The sequence below is a fragment of the Eptatretus burgeri genome, chromosome 10, assembly GCF_056783735.1.
Source record: "Eptatretus burgeri isolate ZD-2024b chromosome 10, Ebu_testis_v1, whole genome shotgun sequence".
NCBI lineage: Eukaryota > Metazoa > Chordata > Myxini > Myxiniformes > Myxinidae > Eptatretus > Eptatretus burgeri.
In genome coordinates this window covers 102,887,708-102,911,961 of record NC_140970.1, presented here as the reverse complement: position 1 = coordinate 102,911,961, position 24,254 = coordinate 102,887,708, and the positions used below count along the sequence as shown (strand labels likewise).

The window sequence follows — 24,254 nt, the reverse complement described above, 5'->3', positions numbered from 1 at the left end:
TTAATATCTATCCAAGGGACGGTGCACACATTGAGGTCTTGCCTTGCCTGTGAAACACCAGGATGACAGTTTGTAGCTGGGCTGAAATTCAAACCCATGCGAGACAGTTTAGAGGAGAGTGCGCTTTCCTCTAGGGCCTAGGCTATACCGGCAGGCCACATCTAGTGTTGCCTTATGTGCAGATAATACTTTTCTAGCTTATTAGTCCCTTACCAGTTCCACTGGAGGGGACTATAGGTTTGCTCTTTGTCTGACCATCCGTCCATCTGTCTGTCCCACTTGTGGTTTTTCCGACCTTTTTCCCATCCCCATTAACATATTCAACTGAAACTTGTTACATGGCTTTATTATGACAAGTTACAGAACAAGTTCGAGTTTCAGGGTGTTTCATCATTTTCTCACAGAGTTATATCCTTTTTGGAAATAAAAAAATATCACATATTATACAACAGCAAATACAACCCGTCGCTTCGCCGATGGATCAATAAAGTGGGGGTGGGGGCGGGGGGGGGATGAAAGAGGGAGGGAGAACGAGAGAGGAGGCAGGTGTAGGGTGAGAGTTGCAAGGGGAGGAAGAGAGGATGTAGGGAGGAGAGTTAGGGGGAGGTGAGAAGAGCGATACCTCACCAATTGCTATTCACTGCGGGAGGAGGGGTGTGTGTGAGAGAGCGAGAGACATACACACACACTGCCTTTTATTAGTATAGACGGGTCAGTGTTCAGCTGCCTTGACTCCACCCCACTGTTTTACACCCATTGGCTGGACAGATGGCCTGATTCCACCCCAATAAAATAATGTGCTGCTCTTCCATGAAGCAGCACATGCTGTATCAGCAGGCCTGCGTGTTAGTCCATGGCTCAGTGCAACTGGAATGATGCCAGGTCTATAACCACAATGTATTACACATGCACGTTAAAAACGCATTTTATTGCTCCATGTATGTACATCGGGTTATTTTTGTTATTTTCGCACCATTACACACCGCGCCCAAATAAACAAACATTCATTAGCACGCTCGTCTGGGTGATCTAGCGTCATATTTGAACTGAGCATTGTTTTTGACAATAATCGGTGTTACCATTAGGCTCGTAGGTTGGGGTGAATAAATGTGTGCATTGGAGTAAACAATCGAAGTGGGACATATATGTCATAAGTGATCATCAGTGATTATACTAATCGCAGTCAGATGTGCACAAATAGACAGATTATCATCATTGATTACAAAACCTTTGTGTAAGTTACTCGTTTGTAAATGAGTTGGCACTCAACCAAGATGGCACATTTGGGAAGTTCTTGCTTGAAGGCAACAATGAGTTGGAGCACAACCTGAAAAACTCCCCTGTGTGAAATACAATTCGAACTTCATCGTTTTTCATTTTAGGACTTGAGTGCAGATTGTCATCACCAATGTATAATGTACATGCGATGTTTTATTACACACACACACACACACACACACACACACACACACACACACACACACACACACACACACACACACACACACACACACACACACACACACACACACACACACACACACACACACACACACACGATAGATTGATTGATGATGGACATTCTGATAAGTGATTTCAGGCATGTATTGCAATAAGTGTCGTATTGTTGGCTGCGTATCATGATACGTATCACATCGTGACCAATGCATATCGTTACACCACGAGGTAAAGTGCAGAGCTTGGAATGCTGGGAAATGGGGCATAATGGGATAAGCTTGGCATGAAACAGAAAATTATTGTGCCTTTTGAAGATAATAAACAATTGAGATATAAGCAAGTGAAAGAAGATTAAAGAAACAGGTCATTGAAATATATATATATATATATATATATATATATATATATATATATATATATATATATATATATATATATATATATATATATATATATATATATATATATATATATACAATGCTTGTGAAAAGTACCTTGGGAGTGGCATGTGGACGAGTCTTATAGGCAGCGACAATAGTTTTGAACTTCAGATCCACATTATGGACTTTACAAACCCCATACATCGAACACAAAATCATCTGAAAAGGTGGGAATTAAAGTGCATCTTTAGGATAAAAAATAAAGGAAAGTTGGGGTGGTTAATTGTCGAGAAGCAAAGAAGAAATTAAATATTGTTATATCACGTCAATATGTTCAATCCAAATTTTTCCTCTAATTATTTGAGTTCGCTCCTCGAACTGCAAACTTAATGTTTCCATCACATGATAGTCTCACATCCTGACCTGATCGAGGTGGCGATCCTTCAGAAGGGTAAACTCCTTCACAATGGTATGTTCCAGTAGGGTCCAAATGGTACGCTCTAGCTCTGGGTGATGGGCATACAACTGCACTTCACAGCACAGCTGCTTCAAACGGAAGTATGCCAAACGGGTAACTGCTCCCCGCACAGCAAAATAAACTTCACCTTTGGTTGTGAAGCACTTCATTCGTGAAACCTCACCTGCGAGTCTAATGGATCCATTTAACCACTCAATAAACCTCCCCCTTAGCTGCGTGCCCACACCTAATACCCATTATGCATGTCGTACGTGTGTCTTGCCCACCTTTTCGTTGAAAGAGATGAACAGAGTGGCGAGGTGTCTTCCGAGGAGAAGTCATTCCTGTAGGCAATGCCTCAACAAGGACCTTGGACTGAGCTATACTTATCGGCTGCAGCTTCTGTGGGGAAAGATACCTGGAAAAAGCACATGTTTTTGCAAATTATTCACTTTTTACCACCTGGTCTCTCTCCTGCATCATCTTTGCTAATTACCTTTCCATTCCCTTTTGCATCCAACCTTCAAAAGTATCATTCAGCTCTACTAATCTGTAGGGTCAGACACCAAAGACTTACATGCTCACCGCAGTCTGTCCTGGACCTGCACCAATTGGCACTTCCCAAGGTGAAGCCTCTGCACTTTGCTCCTCACCATCCGGACAGCGCTGCAGAGCATCAAATATTGGAGAACCCTAGTGATTAAAACAAGGAAGGGAACATCAGATCCAGTTTCAATATGATGGCACTTTATCGAGTAAAATGGCTTCGTTTTATTGGCTTTGTCAACTGCCGTAGGTGAGTCCAACGTCATCACGTGGTGACAAACTTTTTCAGATGAACAATCCAAACCTGCTTCAAAGCACTTCCTGAATAAAATAACCCATCTTAAAGCTCCTACATCAATAATAATAGGAATATGAAAAGTAGGCAATGAGTGAAAGAAATACGTAACTTTGTTGTTTGGCATCCTTCCCACTACTACTGAAATTGTTATAGCACAGGACACTTTTAGAAATAAAACAATTACAAGGTCAAAACGATTGAATTGCATGAGTTTGGCAACATGACACTATGTGAAGGCAAGTTTGATAATCAAGCACAATGACCCAGTTAATATACAGGTAGTGGACAAAAAAAAAACAATGGAAACACCTGGGTAAATGAGGAACACCAAGCAATGGCTTCCACACAGGTGTAGCCCATGTGTTACCTGAGCAAATCACATCCCAGCATGCTTCGGGTCATGGATAAAAATGCTGCACAGGCCTAGTTGCCTGTAATTATGGCTAGCATTGCTGCAACAGTAGACCACCCCCACCCCCAACAATGCTCCCATCCATAGAGCACGTGTGGTCACTCATTGGTTTGATCAGCATGACACTGATGTTATCCGTACGTCATGGCCTTCTTAGTCACACCAACTAAACCCAATCGAATATTTATGGGATATTCTGGAATGATGCCTGAGACAGCATTTTCAACCTCCATCAAACAGGTGTGAGTTGATTGACTTTCTCGTGGAAGAATGGTGCCGCATTCTTCCTGCAGAATTCCAGACGATGGTGGACTCGATGCCACGGTGCATACAGGCCGTATGTGGTGGCCCAACGCCATATTGACTTTACATTGGTGCTTCCATTTTTTTTTTGTCCCCTACCTGTGTATACATACGTACACAAACTAATATTTATTTCCACGTATTTCTTCAATACAATAATAGTTCTGTGTACATATAGTCAAAGCAATCATCCTCACATAAATGAAACATTAAAATTATCAATAAATCAACACTAATAAGAAATGCCTCAACAATCTTGTGGGGGAACCTAAAGATAAGCAAATTCTTGTGAGGATGAGGTCCCTTTGTGAAGTTACGAGAATGGAAGAGTTAAAAAACAACACAAGAGAACCAATAAAATCACACAAACACTGGTCTAAATACAGAAGACAAAAAATAAGAAGTAGGAACAAAGAAGATGATGGAATCTGCAGATGCAGTTTCAAATGTAATTAAATCTTCAAAGGTTTTGCTTTGTAATCAAAAGGTTTACTTACGATTTATACTGTCTTATAAACAAATTGAATTCAGAAAATAACTATTTAAGGGTTATCTCAATAATGACAATGCATGGAATCAGCGATTTGATTCGGCTTCTTACTATATTAAATAAGGCAATTCTCTGCATGTATGTATGTATGTATGTATGTATGTATGTATGTACATCTGAAAATCATATAAAAAAAAAAAGAGCTGGCTCTCTCTCTACCAAATTTTGCATATGTGTTGGTAGTACCAAGGGTCAGGTCATGGGAACAAAGAAAACTAGAACGACACTCTTCGACGTCACGACGCCGACCGATATGCCCTGCCCACATTATGATGTACATCATTATACAGATTTGTACCAAGTTTGATAAAATCCCTTCAGCTGATCTCCAGTATCACATTTTTACACAACATGACTTCTGAATTTTGACGCTGAAATCTAATCAGTTCATCTTTTCATCATAATATATACTTATACCAAGTTTGGTCAAAATCCCATCACTGGTTCACATGCTAGCGCAGTAACAGAAGAATTTTTACTGAATGGGACCTCTGACCTCCTGACCCCATGATCGAATATGTTTTTATCTTTAAATCATTATACATACTTGTATTAAGTTTGACTTTGTTCCCTTTAGCCGCTCTTAAGTTATCGTGGAAACGAAAACCCATTACAGACTCTGACCTTTGACCTCTAAATGCCGAAATATGATCAGTTCATCTTTGCATCATAATATATATTTACACCAACTTTGGTCAAAATCTCATCGCTGGTTCACAAGCTAGCTCGGTAACAGAATTTTTACCTTGCAGGACCACTGCCCTTTGACCACTTCACTCCAAAATCGAATCAGTTTATCTTTATATCATTGAACATACTTGCGCCAAGTTTCGCTTCGATCCCTTCAGCCATTCTTAAAGGCGCTGTCACACCTTGACGTTTTAGCCAGCAATGGCAACGTATAAAAATGTATGTAAAACGTTGGAGTAAGCTGAAGTTTTGAGGTTTTTCTTGAAGTTTTGGTCGTATTCATAACGTGTTGGTCGTATGCATAACATATTAGTAACGGGCACAGAACGTTTCGTTGTCTTATAGATAACTTATACCAACGAATGCTTAGCCTGTTGTCGGCGTTCACAACCTATGCCCAACGATAGTTTAACTTTGGCATAGCGCGCTGTACGAATCGCCGATGAACTCGTGGCGTTCTCTGTTAAAAACCTGCCGCACGCCGATTTAAATCATAACCGCCTGAAAATTGGAAGTGTCAACATCGCAGTCACACCTTAACGATTTAGCCAGCGTATGCCGACCTCTGAAAAATGTGTCTAAAACGCTGGCACACGTCCAATACGGTATGGGTAAGTTGTGTATACATGAGGAGCACGCTGAAAAACAACGAAGTACGCTGTCATATTCCGTGGTACGTCAAGTACATCGTGAAATTTCAAGCATGCTGAAAATTTTACGATGTACTCGACGTATGACTCATAAGTTCCGCATACGCTGGCATAAGTTCTCGGCACGCTCCGCAATCGTTGACACACGTCGGACACACATTACTTTTAAGTTACTCATAAGTCGAAACACGTCGAGGTAATGTTTAGCATACCCAAAACTTAATTTTTAACCTATGAGTAACGTGCTTTGAACCTATGAGTAGCGTGCTTTGAACCTATGTGTAGCGTGCTTTGAACCTATGTGTAGCCTGCTTTGAACCTATGTGAAACGTATCTCAAACGCACATTGTCGTATGTAGACGAATTTGATTGACGTCTTCCGGACGACCACAGAACTCACTGAACGTGTTTCTAACCTCCATCTACCGTATAATGGCGATTTGGCAGCGTTTAGGGTAATTGGTATATACAAATGGGCTTCACAAGAGGAACCCGTCAGTGTTCCAGACTCCATGTTGAGTCGATGTCAATGTCAGTAGTATCAGTAGTAGTAGTATTAGGTGAGCGTGTCAGTAGTAGTAGTAGTAGTGGTAGTAGTATTGGTAGTAGTAGTAGGTCCATGTCAGTAGTAGTAGGTGAGCGTGATGGGGAGGGTGTGGGTGATGATGGATCCTCGTTGCGTCCACGAATAGGAGACTACTTTGCACCATTGTTCGATGTTCTTTTCGGCTAATTTTTTTTTCTCATTCCCACGATGAACTATTTTTTTTCAGTTTTTAAAGTATTCCAAACGACTTGGACAAATGCATAATCTACTAGTAATGAACACAGAACGCTTCGATAACTTATAGATAAGTTATACCAACGATTGATTAGCATGTTTTAGGCGTCCACAACCTATGCCCAACGATAGTCTAATCACACAGAACCTGCTCTCTCCACAAAGGCGAATTCTTCGGCCCATTCGTCCTGAAATGTACGATACTCCTCATCTTTTTTTCTTTTCGCCATCTTCTTCGTCGAAGGGTTAGCTTTGAGCAAATGAGAGAGAGGGAGATGTTGACCCAAGTGAGTCTGGCTGGCCTGCGCACGGGCTGCCATACTCGAGAGGTGCGGCGCGGCCAGCCGACTCTGGGATGCTGTCGCCTCAGCGGTGGCGCGTGATTGGTCGAGATGAATTCCGTGACACGTCTCGGCGGCGGCACGTCATTGGAGGAACCGAAATCACGAGTCGCCTCAGCGGTGGCGCGTGATTGGTCGAGATGAATTCCGTGACGCGTCTCGGCGGCGGCACGTCATTGGAGGAACCGAAATCACGAGTCGCCTCAGCGGTGGCGCGTGATTGGTCGAGATGAATTCCGTGACGCGTCTCGGCGGCGGCACGTCATTGGAGGAACCGAAATCACGAGTCGCCTCAGCGGTGGCGCGTGATTGGTCGAGATGAATTCCGTGACGCGTCTCGGCGGCGGCACGTCATTGGAGGAACCGAAATCACGACTCGCGTCGGCCGCATGACTGGACGAAACAAAAACCGCTTCAGACAATTCGGAGGTGTTTTTTCTTCTCTCCTTCTGCCAAGTTCAGCCCTGCACGTGAATGAAGAACGACACCATTCAAACTATAGGTAAAGCTTCTGCGAGAAATATTGGGCTTTCCAAGTTTCAAACTCCAATTTTATCTGCGAGCCAGATGCAATCATCAAAAGAGCCATACCTGGCTCGCGAGCCACACGTTCCCGACCCCTGGTCTAATGTATGCATAGCGTGGCAGCGTATCGTCGATGATTACGTGAGGTTTTCTATTCATAGGCTGCAACTTCACTTTTAATAAATGCCTGTCACCCGCCTATTGTTTTTGGACGCTGGTGCTCGGCAATTGAAATCGTTTCCATTGAACGAGTTAAATCGCTTCCACAGCACTGCAGTCACGGCACCAACAGCAGCAGGCTCAGTGCCAGCCTCATGCCAGGCTCAAGCGGATCCCTGTAGAAGGTGTACTGCTTGGTTATCCTTGGACCCACTGGCTAGCAGCTCGTCGAAGATCGCTGGGGGCATTCGCAGGAAGTTGATGAAGGATGCATGGTCCTCGTTCCGGAGTTCCACCATGAGCTGGTCATATATGCCATAATGGCATTGCCTCCCGATCCATGGTCTGACCCAGTTCCTTCTCCTCCGTTCACGTCTTCTTCTCCCGGCTCTATTGGCACGCAACTGGTGCAGTGTCAACTCGATGAGGTCATGTTGATGTTGGAGGACAGGTAGGTATTGTCGTCTCAGCCATGCCGTATCCTCCATCTCTCGGAATGACATGGACATGTAGTCACCACGAAGTCTAAAAAAAAGACGGGTTCCTCCTGCGAAGCCCCTTTTTATATACCAATTCCCCTAATCGCTGCCAATACGCCATTATACGGTATCTGTAAGTTAGAAACGCGTTTAGTAAGTTCTGTGGTCGTCCTGAAAACGTCGAAAACGTCAAATACGTCTACATACGTATTTGTGCGTAGGACATGCTTTACAAATAATTCCCAAGCACGTTACTCATAGGTTATAAATAAGTCACGGGTACCCTAAACATTACTTTGATCTGTTTCGACGTATGAGGAACTTTCAAGTAACGTGTTGCGAAGTGTGAACAACGTTCATGTAGCGTGCTTACAAAACGTTACTCATAGGTTATAAATAAGTTTCGGGTACGCCAAACATTACCTCGACATGTTTCGACTTATGAGTAACTTACAAGTAACGTGTGTCGACGTGTATCAACGATCGCATAACGTGCTTGCAACTTATGGCCAGCGTAACGGAACGTGCGAGTCATACGCCGGCATACGTCGTAAAATTTCAAGCATGCAAAAATTTGATGACAACCCAAAAGTACAACGTTTAAAGCCAGCGTACTACGACGAATGGCAGTGTTTTTCAGCGTGCTCCTAACGTATACAAAACGTTCCCATAACGTATTCGACGTGTGCCAGCATTTTAGACAAATTTTTCATAAATCGGCATACGCTGGCTAAATCGTCAAGGTGTGACAGCGGCTTTACCATCGATTTATTCCAAATGCAGCCACAACAATGCTGCCGCTGAACAAATTACTCTCAACTGGTAAGCACCCTGAAGTGCTCCGATGAGTGGAGCCAATCTTGTCAAACTGGCGTCCACTGGCCTTCTTCTTTAAAACACTGAAACCAACAGAGCACAAGTACAGCACCTTCGACTGGGAATTACTCGGTGTATACCTCACCATCAAGCACTTCCGCCACTTCTCAGAGGCCAGCCAATTCTCTGTCCTGACTGACCACAAACCTTTAATCTTCGCTCTATCCACCCATTCGGACTCTAAATCTCCTCGCACACTTCGCCAACTCAGTTATATCTTGCAATTCACTACCGACATCTGGTATACATATAAAAGGAATTGTGAACTTGGCGGCCGACGCTCTCTCACACATTGAAGTATTGACATTGTCTTCGACCAGCACACTGGCCATCAATTTTAATGTGCTTGCTGCAGCACAATGGGAGGACATGGAGTTCCACCATGTACAATCTGCAGCTGGTACGCTTTCATTTTACGAGGTACCACTCTCAGGAACCATGATGTATCACACACTCCCTTTGTGTGTGATACATTGACGAGACAGTCATGCCCTTTTGTTCCTGCGGCATTCCGTCGTACAATCTTCGAGATTTTTCACTCACTCGCGCACCTTATTCGAGCAACCCAGTGACTCATCACCACGTGCTATGTCTGGCCAAGCATTAACGCCGAAATGTGCCATTGGGCCAAGCAATGTCTTCAATGCTGACGTAACAAGATCCGACGTCATACTGTCGCACCACTCGGTAGCTTTTCAACACCAGATAGGCGTTTCGACAAGGTCAATGTGGATCTTGTTGGTCCCCGATCACCTTCAAACGGGCACCGCTATTTACTGACTTGTGTTGACCGCTTCACCCATTCACTGGAAACTGCACCGATAGCTTACATCACCTCACCTACCATCGCCAGGGCCTCTTCCCCATCTAGATCACATGTTTTGGAATTCCATCAATCATTACTGCAGATCGTGACAGCCAGTTTGAATCGGCTCTATTTCTTGAGCTGACTCAACTCCTGAGTACAGACCATGTGTGAACTACCGCTTCCCATCCAGCAGTGGAATGGTATGGTGGAGTGTTTACACCACCAACTCAAGTCTTCCCTGAAAGTGCATGACAACTCCACACACTGGACAGAAGTCGTACCTACGGTCCTGCTTGGTACGTGAGCTATTCCAAAATATGATGTTGGATGCTCCACTGCATAGCTAGTGTACCATTTCGTCTCCTAGGAGAATTATTCTCAGCGTCCGATGACACCTTGCTTGACGCCACCAACTATGCCAACCAACTTCGCACAGCTATGGAGAGCCTCCAGGCAACGCCAACACATACAAATATGTCACGACCTGTTTTTATTCCCCAATAATTTTCTTTGTGCACCCACGTATTCACAAGGCGTGATGCTGTCCAGAAACCCTTGCAGAAACCATATGACGGACCTTACAAACTTCTACAACCCTCCGAGAAGACCTTCATACTCAATATAACGGTGGTCATGAGACAGTCTCCATAGATCGCTTGAAGCCAGCTTTTCTTGATGCAACACCAGAGTCGATCCTCCCACTGACCAACGGGTTGACACCTCGTACGACGATAGTCTTACCGTCGTACACAACTCGCTCTGGGAGTACATGATGTACACACCCCAGCATGATATTTATGAGAGTACAGTTTGCTGTTGGCTATTTCTCTTTGCTGTGACTTTTATTTTCACATGGACAGTCAACATCTCTTGTTGTACAACATAATTTTTTTTGTTTATACTTTCTGTTTGATTAATGCACCAGGAGGGGTAGTACTGTAGCGGCATCATTTTTCTTTTGATTTTACAATATGTAAATATGCTTGAGTTCTGGTTTGTCGGGGAATTTCCGGTATTGGGTGAGCCTGAAGAAGGATGAGTGAGTCGGACTGTGATGATTACAATAAAGGGCATTCACTCGGAATCTGAACATCTCGGATGTCTTCTTTTTTTCCACGCAAAGCCATCATATCCATAAACTGCTTTTTATCATCGCCATCATCAACATTGCCATCACATTACGAGATCAAGTTTATCATCATTATTATTAAAGGTAAGTTTCATGATCTCAATCACTCAAGGAAATAAACTTTGTTCTTTGTTCTTACTAGTGTGGATCGGCTCACTATGCTCGTCTCTCCACACATCGTTGCAGAGATTGACGTCACAGATTTGCTGTGTTGGCATGACTTACACCAATCATAATACAAACATTTCTTTTCTACAAATTTATTTGTAATATTGGTGATATTATATTTATTTGAAATTTAATTTGTGATATAAGAAGGTCCAAGTGGTTGAAATGATCAAGGGCCTAAGCTGTCTACTCTGTTTGAAGGGTGTAAGGGTTCTAAATGGTGTTAAGATCTAAGGGGTCTTAAGGGGTCTAAAGGGTCTTCGTGGTCTTTTTGGACTTCTGGGTGTTTGGGGGTCTTCAGACATATAGTCACAGCTTCACTTTGAAAGGAACATTTCAATAGTATGCAATTTATAGACGTTTGTGTGCTGTGCAACCAACATTCAAACAATACGTGATTAACAGGCATAAATCACAGGGCTTACCGGGCGGACTGACTCACAGCTTCCTGGACGGCTTTACCACTTCACGTTCCGTGCTTTTCGATTTTATATGTATAGAATACAGGAAAATAACTTTTATTCATGAAAATATTGTTGCGGTTCTGTGAAGCCGGCACTCCCACAAGGCTAAGGCACACAACATATAGTGGTTCCAAGACAGTTATTTCCTGAGTATCTGTTTTAGATAGCTCTTTCCTTATGTATCATGGGTTGAGTGGACAAAATGCATTGCGAGGGCTTTTAGGTAGGTGTTATATCCGTTCTTTATTCTCTTATCAATTATATTTTACTTTATTTCACACATAACCACCTCTCCTTCATGCATGCATGCACGCCACAGACCAGACCGCACAGTGACAGCCTCATTTGCATATACCGCAGCAGCCCCGTTGAAATTGCACGCCATTCCATCCATCCATCCATTAGGACCATACTCTGTGCAGAGCGTTGGTGCCGCCGAAGCAGTCTCCTTGGCTATTGGGAACAATCCTGGACGAGTCGCCACTCCGACACAGTATACCAGCATGCTGGCACTCATTTTGCCGACCTCGGAAGGATGACAGGCAGAGTCAACCCCACCTGGTGTTAATTCAACAGGTGAGCGGGATTTGAACTCAGGACCCTAGGATCCCAAGCCCACTACCTTAACCATTAAGCCAACACCAGGCATGCATGCCATTCCCCAACGGATATTTCATTCCAACCTTCGCCATACTTGGGCTCCAATGCTGCAACATTCCTGCAACAACCACAGCACCTTCCCAAAATTCTCCAAGACATCAGACCACAACCCAAGCTCACCTACACTCACAAATGACGCCACAATCTCGACGACCGCCATCACCATCACAAACTCGCTGCAATGCAACCGCTTTGCGACACTACTGCTGCCATCGCTCAACCACACTCTTCATTAACGACCACCACCACCCTTAGGGACCAGCAGGGACGAGGAGGCACGCTCATGGACAGGGTGATTCATATCACCATGCATCATTCATAGAGGGCGCGAGTGATCACCCCATGCTGTTCTGGGAGCTCCGTCGTGTGACAAAGCATGGAGCAAATGGGGTCATTTCCCGTGGAAAATCCTCGCCGGGGTGGGGCCAACACAGTGGTCGAGTCCCTGTGCCAACGAGGGCACGTGGAAACACCCATTGCTCCACCTGTTCTGCTCGCAAGCGCCACTGCCACTGGAAAATTATAAAAGAGAGCTCTGATCTGGCCCGCACTCTTCTTCTCTTCTATTTTCTTACCCGCCCTTTTTTAATCTGGCCCGGCCTTTCTTGTTTCTGAAGTCACGGAGCAGTGGAAAGGAGAGCTAGACACCAGACAGAGTGCCAGCTGAGTCTGTTAAACAATTACACGTACAGACTTCTTTACACTCAAGTTAAGTCTATTCCTTTCACATGTTCTTTCCTTTGTTTCTAAAACCCCCTGACACATCTTCACAACTTCTTGTCCGCCTCATCTGCCAATAATTTGCACCTCCCCACCCACACACCATAGACACTCACAGTTTTCTTCCCTCTTCCCACCTCCTTTACGACTGGGTTTGCAGTGGTCAGTCGGCTACACCGGGTACCATAGGGGTCGTTTACACCTCGTACTTTATCTCATCTTTCTTTACGCTCTGATTTCCTCAGGTGTGTGTGTGTGTCTGATGGTGCCTGTCATGTTCATGTAAAGTTAAGATTGTAGAAGTTTAGATCGGAATCATTCTGCCCTGTGTTATTGTCTTGTGTATAATTGCATTTCTTTTGCTGCACCCCATCAATCCTTGCTTTCCCCAGCTGTACTCATTGCTTGTATTAAAACCATTTATTGTACCACATGACCTTTTTCACTTTATAAATAAATTGCTTGTGTTATAAATGCCCCCAACTCATTCTGTCTTTTCCACCATTGATCCAGCATCGTCCGCACGTAGTTAGCCGGAAAGTTCGATCCCACTAATTGGCTCTTATTAGTCGGTGGGCACTTGGCAGCTCCACTCGGCTGCACCTGATATGGTAAGTTAATGCAAGTATGCATCGAGGGCACGAGACCCCCCCTTGGTGTAGCCATCCACGCGTAAGGTATCACTTGAGGTAGTGTAACCCTGCAAGTTTTGCAGCAACAATTGGCATTCGTGGTTTCTTGGCAAGCCGCCAGAACACGTTATCTGTGTCCGGCGGCCTCAGGACCGGAGGTTCGGGAGGGACCCGAGTGTTTCCCCTTGCGGCAAGCCTCGAACCACAGATCCACAACAATATATAGCACAAAAACAACTCACAAACCAGCTATTTAAGGGTACAATTTGGCAAAAAGCGCTGACAAATTTTAAAGTTGAATTCATAACCCTATTTTCCCCCATTCGCTCTTAGGTTTGCGCTTCGCAGATTTGCAGTTCATGGGGATTTTCAAGAGCGTCACCCCTGTGAACGGCAAGGTCCTCTTGTAATATATATGTCTGTGGCTTCTAATTACACAAAGGTATAGTCCAGGAGCCCAGAAGGTTTATTCAAGTGTGAAGCGCCGGAACGTTTGACCTCATGGGCTGATGAGGTCATCCACCGACACCACGAAAATGCATTGCTACCGGGTCTGACCCGTGGCTTTCCCCCTGAAATCACTTAATTAGTGACGCCATTACCGAAAAACCTATTTTGCTCAATTTCTGGAAAAATATGCATGATAATATAACGAATAAGGTGTCTTCACCTATGTTTTCATGGTCAATCATTACACTGAAACCCGCATTATTGCTAGAAAATGTATAGTTTACCGTGCAAATGTTTAGTTCACCCATTCAGTAAAGCCGCTGTCACACCTTGACGTTTTAGCCAGCGTATGCCGACGTATGAAAAATTTGGCAAATACGCTGGCACGCGTCGAATACGTTATGGGTAAGTTTTGTACACGTTAAGAGCACGCTGAAGCACACTGGCATACGTCGTAGTACGCCGCACAAAATTTGTCGACGTGCTCGGCGTATGACTCACACGTTCCGCATACGCTGGCCATAAGTTGTAGACACGTTATGCGATCGTTGACACACGTCGACACACGTTACTTGTAAGTTACTCATAAGTCGAAATACGTCGAGGTAATGTCTAGCATACCCGAAACTTATTTCTAACCTATGAGTAACGTGCTTTGAACCTATGTGTAACGTATCTCCAACGCATATTGACGTATGTAGACGTATTTGACGTCTTCCGGAGGACCACAGAACTTACTGAACGTGTTTCTAACTTACAGCTACCGTATAATGGCGTATTGGCAGCGTTTAGGGGAATTGGTATATAAAAATGGGGTTCACAGGAGGAACCCATCAGTGTTCCAGACTCTATGGTGAGCAGATGTCCATGTCATCCGAGAGATGGAGGATCCAGCAAGGCTGAGACGAGAATACCTACTAGCTGTCCTCCAACATCAACATGACCTCATCGATTTGACACTGTACCAGTTGCGTGCCAATAGAGCCAGGAGAAGAAGAGGTGAACGGAGGAAAAGGAACTGGGTGAGACCATGGATCGGGAGGCGACGGCAGTTTGGCATGTATGACCAGCTCATGGTGGAACTCCGCAACAAGGAGTTCTTCGAAGTTTTCTTCGGCATGACGGTGATGTTGACACTTTGATGTCTAGTGCGGTTATGATTTGAATCGTCGAGCGGCAGCATTTTAATAGGCTATGCCACGTGATCGTCGGCGATACGCTGCCGCGTGCTATGCATAAGTTAGACTATCGTTGGGCATAAGTTGTGAACGCCACCAACACGCTAATCATTTGTTGGTATAAGTTATCTATAAGTTATGGAAACGTTCTGTGTACGTTACTAATACGTTATGCATACGTCCAACTCGTTATGAATACACTATTATACGCCCAAAACTGAAAAAAAGAAAAGTTCAGCGTACGCCAGCGTTTTGGATAAATTTTGATACGTTGCCATATGCTGGCTAAATCGTCAAGGTGTGACAGGGGCTTTAGCAATGCCATTGCGGAAAACCCAATTTTCATTAATATATGAAAAACACTGCATGATAATATCACAAATAAGGTGTCAATACCCATGTTTTTTATGGTGAAATATTACAATGCCAACTCTAGTGATTGAAAATGTTGAGTTCACCCTGAAAGTTGCCTACTGGAGTCGTACCATCTCTGTCTTTTGTTACAATCTGGCAAATAATGCATTGGTCTCTGTCCCTTTTCGTTATTTACAGATCATGGCAAATGATGCCCCCGTTTGTATAATTTGCAAAGAAAGAGGAGAAAATAAACGTGCCCTGAAGTGTTTCAATTCCAGCAACTGGGAAACAGCCAAAAATGCTGCTAGACGGCAAAAGGCAATTCAAAGTGACAAGTTTTCGAGCATCTCAGAAGAGATCAGAACAGCTGAGGGCCCAGAAGGCAAATATTACCACTCAGTTTGCCTCAGTCGATTCTGTGCTGTTAAGAGAGGAGCACCTCCAAGCACAGTACCATCTGAACCACCTCAGAAGACCACTCGTTCAAGTTCCGATCATCCTTCTACCAGCACGAGAGGCATCCTTGAACAGGAATGTCTTTTTTGTGGACAGAAGATGAAGAGGAAGTTGCAGAAAAATGAACCCCTCAGCCAATGTTTGACCACAGATGGGAGCAAGGCAATCCTTCTTGCTGCTAAGAAAAAGTGTGATACTAGGATCATTGGACTCAGGGAAGATCATATTGCAAAGGAAGCCAAATACCATAACACTTGTCATCGTGACTATGTAAGACTGGATGTGACGGATGAAGAGCAAATGTCGAATTGGAAGATGCATGTTGAAGCCTTCAAAAACTTGTCGATGTTCCTCGAAAATGAAGTCATCAAAAACAAAACTCCCATGTTGGCGCCAGTAATTTTCAATTTGTACAAAGAGTTTCTTGCTCTTGGAGGAACACAGGATGACATTGATAGGTATACGACACAAAGTCTGATATCGAAGATAAAGGAACGATTCCTGGAAATCCTCGTTGACAAACGAGCAAACAAATCTGGAAACCTTGTGTTCCACTCATCACTGACATCTGCTGAGGCATTTGCTATGCTGACTGATTCCAATGAAAAGATTGAAGAAATCAGGTGTGATCCATGACATTGCGGACAGAAATTCTTGCAATCCCCCAATCAAAGACCTCATCACCCACTTCAGTTCACACCCTGAAGGAAAATTCCCCAAGTATCCCCGATCTGACTCTCCTGTTCTTCTGTACTCTCATCGGTGGGTTGCAATCAGAAATTGGTGTAAATAACTCCAATAGGGATGTGATCGAGAGAAAAGCATTAGCTGATGCATCGGATGCTGTGTTCAACTGCACCAAAGGAAGAGTTAGGCCTTGGAAGCATCAAGCCCTTGGGCTTGGGTTGGGAACACTGACAGGATCGAAAACAGTGTTGACCACCCTGAACCGCTTTGGTCATTGTATCAGCTACGATGAAGTGAAGCGGCTCGAGACTGAAATGGCCTACACCTGCTCTGACTTGGAACAGGAAACTCCTGCTGGTCTCCATCTGCACGATGGATTGGGAACAGGTAATAATAATAATAATAATAATGATAATAATAATAATAATAGCAATAATAATAGCAATAATAATACAAATACACGTTTGTGGTGAAAATGTGTTATTACCTTTTTGTATTTTTCAGTATTCGCCTGGGATAACTACAATGTTAACACGGTGATACGAAATGGCAAGGACTGTTTTTATTCAATATTAATAATTATGAATTATTAGTTAGAATATTAATGGTAGATAGAATAAAAATGGTAGATGATGATGATGATGATTATATTTATTCTTCTTTTTTCAGCATTAGCGTGGGATAACTACGATGTAAACATGGAGACACCAGATGGCAAGAATACTCTGCATTCAACAGTAAGGATATGTTACCAAAATCAACTTCCATCTGAACCACTACCAGAAGAAACAGACTGGTATCACTGAAGCACTAATCGGCCTTCATGCCTTGACTGGTTGTGATTTCAAATCGTGTTTCTACAGAAAGGGCAAAGTGAAGCCCTTCCAGCGGATGGAGTCAGATGCAGGTCATGTGATGGCGTTGCGATCTCTAACAGCTGAGGAGGGAGACGTCCAAGCTGTTACATCCTTTGCGTGCTGTATGGCTTCAAAACCTCTGACATTAATGAAGCCAGATACAAGGCGTTCATGCGAATGGGTGGTGGTGACGAAAAGGAGCCCCTTGTCAGAATAAAGAAGATAAACTGTGCCTCTCTTCCCCCGTGCGCCAAGACACTTGGTAATCATATGAAAAGAGCGCACTATGTGGCAAGAATCTGGAAGAGAGCTGATCAGACAGATCCAACTGGTGGGGCGAGTCCGACAGACTATGGATGGAAGTTGTCTCAAAACTGCTTTGAACCAGACTGGTATCCAGGGAGTTCAGTTCCCGAGTCCCTCACAGGCCCACATGAGGATGATGGAAGATAATTCAGTCGATGAGGAAGAGTCAGACAATGCTTGGAGTGAGGACAGTGATGAGAGTGATGAAAGTGATAGAGAAGACTTGTAATGCCAAGAGGACATCAAGTTAATTATGTGAACTGCACATTTGCAAGTTTTCCATATATCGTTGTTCAGTAATGGCGTTGCTTAATGAGCGGGTGGGCTACATATTTATATGGTAAACTACACATTTCCCAGTAATAACACAGGTGTCAGGGTAATGATTGACCATAAAAATATCGGTATACACACTTTATTTGTGATATTATCACGCACAGTTTTTCAGATAGTGAGGTTTCGGTAATGGCGTTGCTCATTTAGTGGATGAACCATGCATTTACATGGTAAACTATACATTTTCTAACAATATGCATAGCATCAGGGTAATGATTGACAATGAAAACATAGGTATGGACACCTTATTCGTGATATTATCATGCATAGTTTGCTAGATATTGAGGAAATTAGGTTTTTCGGTAATGGCGTCACTAATTGAATGATTTCGGGGGGAAAGCCACGGGTCAGACCCGGTAGCAATGCATTTTCGTGATGTCTGTGGATGACCTCATCAGCCCATGAGGTCAAACGTTCTGGCGCTTCACACTTGAATAAACCTTCTGGGCTCATGGACTAGTATTAAAAATGTTTACATGCACCAAGAAAACCTTAAAAAGGCTTGGTGTCAATGGTGCATTGAGATATGATATTTGTTGTTTTAGCCAGAATTGCCAACTTTTATCTGGAGGTTGCAGGTACATGTTAATCAGCCAAATAACCACAATATGGAACTTTCTATTACTTCCCTTTAACCTTCTCTCAATGTGGTTCCTTATTACTTTTGATTTCCTTCCTGGACTGAAATAAACTTTGTTTTACTCTATCGGCAAGCAGATGGGCTCACACATTTTGTAAAAAATATACTCCCATGCGAGAATTATAAAAAGGTTTTTGTGAATAAACCACACAATTTCTGTCCTATGTTACAAATGTCATCGAATGCAGTGCAACCCTTTAAGTGAGACAAGTTAAAATAGTCATTTAGAGTATGAACATTTAGTCATTTAGAGTAGAGTAGTAAAATAGAGTATGAACATTTACCAAACAAACCGTTAAAATCGGCTGATTAACTGGACACAGCTAAATCGAGTACTGTTCGTTTTTACATTGTGAAATATTGTTGTGGTGATTCCATATCTCAAGTACCCAATATGTTTTTGTTTTCTTGGTGTTTGTAAATTGTTCGGGTTTTCTCAGTTTTTGTCAGATGCTTGACTAACTTCCTTCCTTCTTTTTCATTCCCATCTTTCTGCTTTTTATCCTCATCCCTCATCCGACAACTGTTCCTTAAATTTAGTCGATGTACTTTGTGTTAATCAGTGTACCCGATGTCACCGGTTTCTTCGTACATTCTGTTGTGTTCAGTTGTGTTCTCCATGCTGTTTCACAATGAATCGAGCTGGCGTGAACACCAGCTGTCCTTTTCATCATGCCCACCTTGCTGCACGAGCACCTGTGTTTGTCAGCGCGAAACCACCTCGGGTGTGGTTGTGTAATTGGCGGCTTGGGTGAGGCTCTTCGCTTTGTTCGGGATTGGTGGAGGTGAGAGGAGTTGAGGAGGTGGAGATGATGCAGAGGAGGAGGTCAGAGATATTGTGTGTTCAGCAGACCAAATGGAAGGAGAACAGACCGAGGAGGTTGGTAGGAGGATACAAGATGATACACAAAGGAGCAGATGTAAGAAGTACTGAAGTTGGAATAAGAGTTTTGGAAGGGATTAGCAAGTATGTGGTTAGAGTGGTGAGATAGGAGGAACGGATAGTTATGACATGGGTAGTGATGCAGAAACAAATTGCGAGCCATAGACGGGCAGGAATGAGGCGGAGAAGCAGGAGTTCAGGGATGCACTGCACAGGATGATGGGAATGGTTGAACTGGACGTGATGCTATGTACTGCAGGAGACTTACAATGCCTTCAGAGAGTATTCAAACCCCTTCACATTTTCACATTTTGTTGTGTTGCAGCCTGAATTTAAAATTGATTAAACATATAATTTTTGTCACCGATCTACACAAAATACCCCATAATGACAAAGTGACAACATGTTTTTAGAAATTTTTACAAATTAATTAAAAATGAAACACAGAAATATCTAATTTACATAAGTATTTAGCCCCAAGAGTCAATACTTTGTAGAAGCACATTTGGCTTTAAGTCTTCTTAGGTATGTCTGTATCAGCTTTGCATATCTGGATTTGGGGATTTTCTCCCATTGTTCCTTGCAGATTTGCTCAAGCTCTGTCAAGTTGGATGGGGAGCATTGATGAATAGCAATCTTCCAGTCTTTCCACAGATTTTCAATGGGATTAAAGTCTGGGCTTTGGTTGGGCCACTCAAGGACTTTCATGTTCTTGTTCTGAAGCCATTCTACTGTTGCTTTGGCTAGATACTTGGGGTCATTGTGCTGTTGGAATGTAAATCCTTGCTGCAGTCTTAGGTCTTTTGCACTCTGAAGCAGGTTCTCCTCAAGGATTTGCCTGTGTTTGGCTCTATTAATTGTTCCGTCTATCCTTACAAGTCTCCCAGTCCCTGCTGATGAAAAGTATCCCCGTAGCATGCTGCTGCCACCACCATTCTTCACAGGAGGGATGGTGTTATATGGGTGATGAGCTGTGCTTGGTTTCCACCAGACATAGCGCTTTGCATTCAGGCAAAAGAGTTCAATGTTCATTTCATCAGACCACAGAATGCCTCATGCTCTCAGAGTCTTTCATGTGCCTTTTTTCAAACTCCAGAAGTGCTGCCATGTCCATTTTTCTCAGGAATGGCTTCCATCTGGCTACTCTCCCATAAAGCCTAGATTTGTGAAGTGCTGCAGAGACTGTTTCCTTCATGCAGGTTTTTCCCATTTCAGCCAAGGAACTCTGTAGTTCTGTCAGAGTGGTCATTGGGTTCTTGGTCACCTCCCTGACCAAAGTCCTTCTTGCCCGGTTGCTCAGTTTGGTCAGACGGCCAGCTCTAGGAAAAGTCTGGGTAGTTCGATATTCTTTCAATTTCCTCATGCTCACTGTGTTCTTGGAAACTTTCAACAAGAAAGGTGTGTTTCTTTCTAAACCATGTACAATCAACTGAATTGACCACAGGCGGACTCCAATCAAGTTGTATAGACATCTCAAAGATGATCGAGATGGAAAATGGATGCATCCGAGCTCAAGTTGGAGTGTCATTGCAAATGAGGAGGAGGATATTGGGACCATACTCTGTGCAGAGCGTTGGTGCTGCTTAAGCAGTCTCCTTGGCTACTGGGCATAATCGCCACTCACACACAGTATACCAGCATGCTGACACTCATTTTGCTGACCTCGGAAGGATGACAGGCCGAGTTAACCCTACCTGGTATAAATTCAACAGCTGAGCGGGATTTGAACTCAGGACCCTAGGATCCAAAGCCCGCCACCCTAACCATTAAACCAACACGAGGCACTATAAATGGCCTCCCTTGTTATTTAGAAAATGTATTTAGAAAATAGTTCCACATTTCTTTTGCTAATTTAGCATGACTAGTACGTGCCCATAAAAAAAAAAATTCAAACCGCGAGCAACAAACAACAACCACACAGGCCGTTTCTTCGCTCTCGCGTGCCCGTACGTGCGTGGCCCAGAAGTTCGCATAATATTCGCAGTTACGATTATTCGCAATTTAGTTTTAATACCCAATTATTCAATTAGCGCCAACGTATTTTACCTTTTCGCAATATCGTGGCAAGGAAAAACAAAAAGAGAAGAAAAAAGAGAGAAAAAAATTTACTTCCTGGTTCGGAGCACACCAGCACTCTGATGTGACCGAAATTTATACACCGTCTAATATGAAAACGATCATAACTTGGGGGCATTGTGTTTATCTATAAATGCGCATAAGAAATCGAGAAATTATTAGAATACACGAAGTCATCATTATGCGGAAGCCCGAACGTTGTAACCCGTAATGGGGAACGCGGCTGAGCTTCCCTTTCCCATCAGCCACACCCACGCAACGTGTCTTGTCATTGGTTTGGTAAATAAATGGCCATAACTTGGGAAGCACTTGTCCGATTAATATCAAACCTTGAAAAGGCACATCCTCAGGTCCCCAGCAATATATCTGGCAAGTTTCAATTCGATCGGACCAGTAGTTGTCGAGAAACCGGTCACAGACACACACACACCACACACACCACACACACACACACACACACACACACACACACACACACACACACACACACACACACACACACACACACACACACACACACACACACACACACACACACATTGCTGGGATTATAGATAGATGTATTGTGCTAAAAGGCTAGAGTGTGATATGTAAAGGATGGTCCAAACGACCTTTTTACTTTTTAATTTCTATTGTACCCTAAACGTTTTACTGCACACTAAATTTTGCCAGACTCGAGCCACAATCAGGCCAAGTCCAAGTCCTGGGCATTTCGAGTCCAAGTCCTGAAGAGCCGAATCAGAGTCCCCCAAAAAATGGAGGGTAAGATCAGGTAAAAGAGGAAGAGATACGTACAATATCTGGGGAGGTGCCGAGACATCATGTTTCCAAGTCATGTCATGAAGTCATTAGACGATTCTGGATGGGAGAATAAGGGGAATGGTGCAGCAGGAGATAGGAGAAGAACAACAGGTGTTTAGAAAGGGTAGAGGGACAACGGATGGAATGTTTACACTGAGACAGTTGGTGGAGAAGAGGTTGGAGATGAAAGGTGAAATTGTATTCACATTTGTGGATCTTAAGAAGCCTAACGGCACTATCCTGAGAAGGATGGTGGTGGCAACGCTGGGATGTTTGGGAATGCTGGAAGCAGAAGCTTGATTGGTGGAAGATATGTACGAGGGAACGAAGCGAAGCGTTTTAGTTGGTCATGGATGGTCAGAGAGCTCAACATGAACATCAGATTGAGGCAGGGAAGTTCACCCAGTCCACAACTGTTTAATATGGGGATGGAGCTCGTGAGCAGGAGGATCAGCAAGAGAGGCATTCTGAGAAAGAAAATATATGCAGGCGATCTAGTTATTGTGGTGCAGAGAGAGGGCAGGAAATTCAGGAGGCGTTGGAGGAATGGAAGGATGACTTGAGACATGGATTGCGGATGAGACTGGAGAAGACTGATGTAAAGTGGGTCGGACAGCAGAATAAGGAACTGAACATCAGTTTGGAAGGGAAGAAGATCCAGTCGGAAAGCAGATTTGAGTATCACGGTGAACCGTGACCGAGGATGGTGAAAAATTAAAACTAGAAGAGCACTCGGTAGAGTGCATACCTCTGCCACGTAATGCCTGATCCACGAGAACTTATCGGGCCCAATACATTTTTGAAATATCATGCGATAGAGTATTATATCGTGTTTGGCCCGATCTCTCAATGGTGAAGAATCACTTAAAAAATTCTCGGATCCGAATTCGAATTCGGATCTTCACCAAAATCGAATCAATCCTTCCTTGTCAAACACCAAACATGTCCACCAAGTTTCGGCCGAATCCGTCCATAAGGTTTTGAGATATCGTGCTGTATATCGTTTTGGGCTCGATCTCTCTAGTGAAGAATCACTGAAAAAAATTCTAGTCATCGAATCTGGATCGGGATCTTCACCAAAATCGAATCAGTTTGTCCTTGTCACACACCCAACCTGCCCACCAAATTTCATTCAGATCCGTCCACAACTTTTTGAGATATCCTGCACACAGACAGACAGACAGACAGACAGACAGACAGATAAAGAAACAGATAGAGAGGGGTAAAAACATAACCTCCTTCATTTTCAGCGGTGGATGGAATGAGGAAACATTTAGAGTAGACTGAAGAAGTGGTTTTAAGCACCTTTTTTTCTATAATATACGAGTATCCATAACTGTGTTGCTAAAGTATTGGGATGGAACACCCAAACTTTACCAGACATTGTGGTGTAATGGTTAGAGCATCTGCAAAGTGGGAGGTCAGAGTGTGGGACGTCAGTGGTTCAATTTTGACCCTAGCTGAGTCTTACCAAACACTTAAAAATGGTACATGCTGCTTCCTTGCTTGATGGTCAACATTTAAAAGGTTAAGAGCACAGATAAATTCCTCCTTAGGAAATGCCCCCGCTGAGTGTGGTGAGAAGAGTGGCACCATTTTTGTGACGTCGTACCCAGACTACCCCGGAAAAGTGACATTTCCCCCAAGCTCAATGGATGTGTTTGTCTTGCTTAACAGATTTGTGTCATGTCACTATGTTCGTTTGTATGTCCATATGTGTGTGGCCTTACTACGAGCCTTA

At 43.6% G+C, this 24,254-nt stretch overlaps 1 protein-coding gene across 4 annotated transcripts in view; it reads right to left on the bottom strand.

Moving 5' to 3' along the window:
• Nucleotides 1–24,254, bottom strand: part of LOC147019327 (retinoblastoma-associated protein-like) — a 270,364-nt gene that overhangs the window by 39,819 nt on the left and 206,291 nt on the right. For all 4 annotated transcript variants that reach the window (XM_085899745.1, XM_085899743.1, XM_085899746.1 and 1 more), the window contains exons 9-12: nt 2,873–2,988; nt 2,583–2,713; nt 2,262–2,413; nt 1,953–2,057 (exon numbers count right to left, since the gene is read on the bottom strand). In XM_085899745.1, the coding sequence (XP_085755871.1) occupies nt 1,953–2,057; nt 2,262–2,413; nt 2,583–2,713; nt 2,873–2,988 (504 nt within the window). The remainder of the gene's footprint in view (nt 1–1,952; nt 2,058–2,261; nt 2,414–2,582; nt 2,714–2,872; nt 2,989–24,254) is intronic.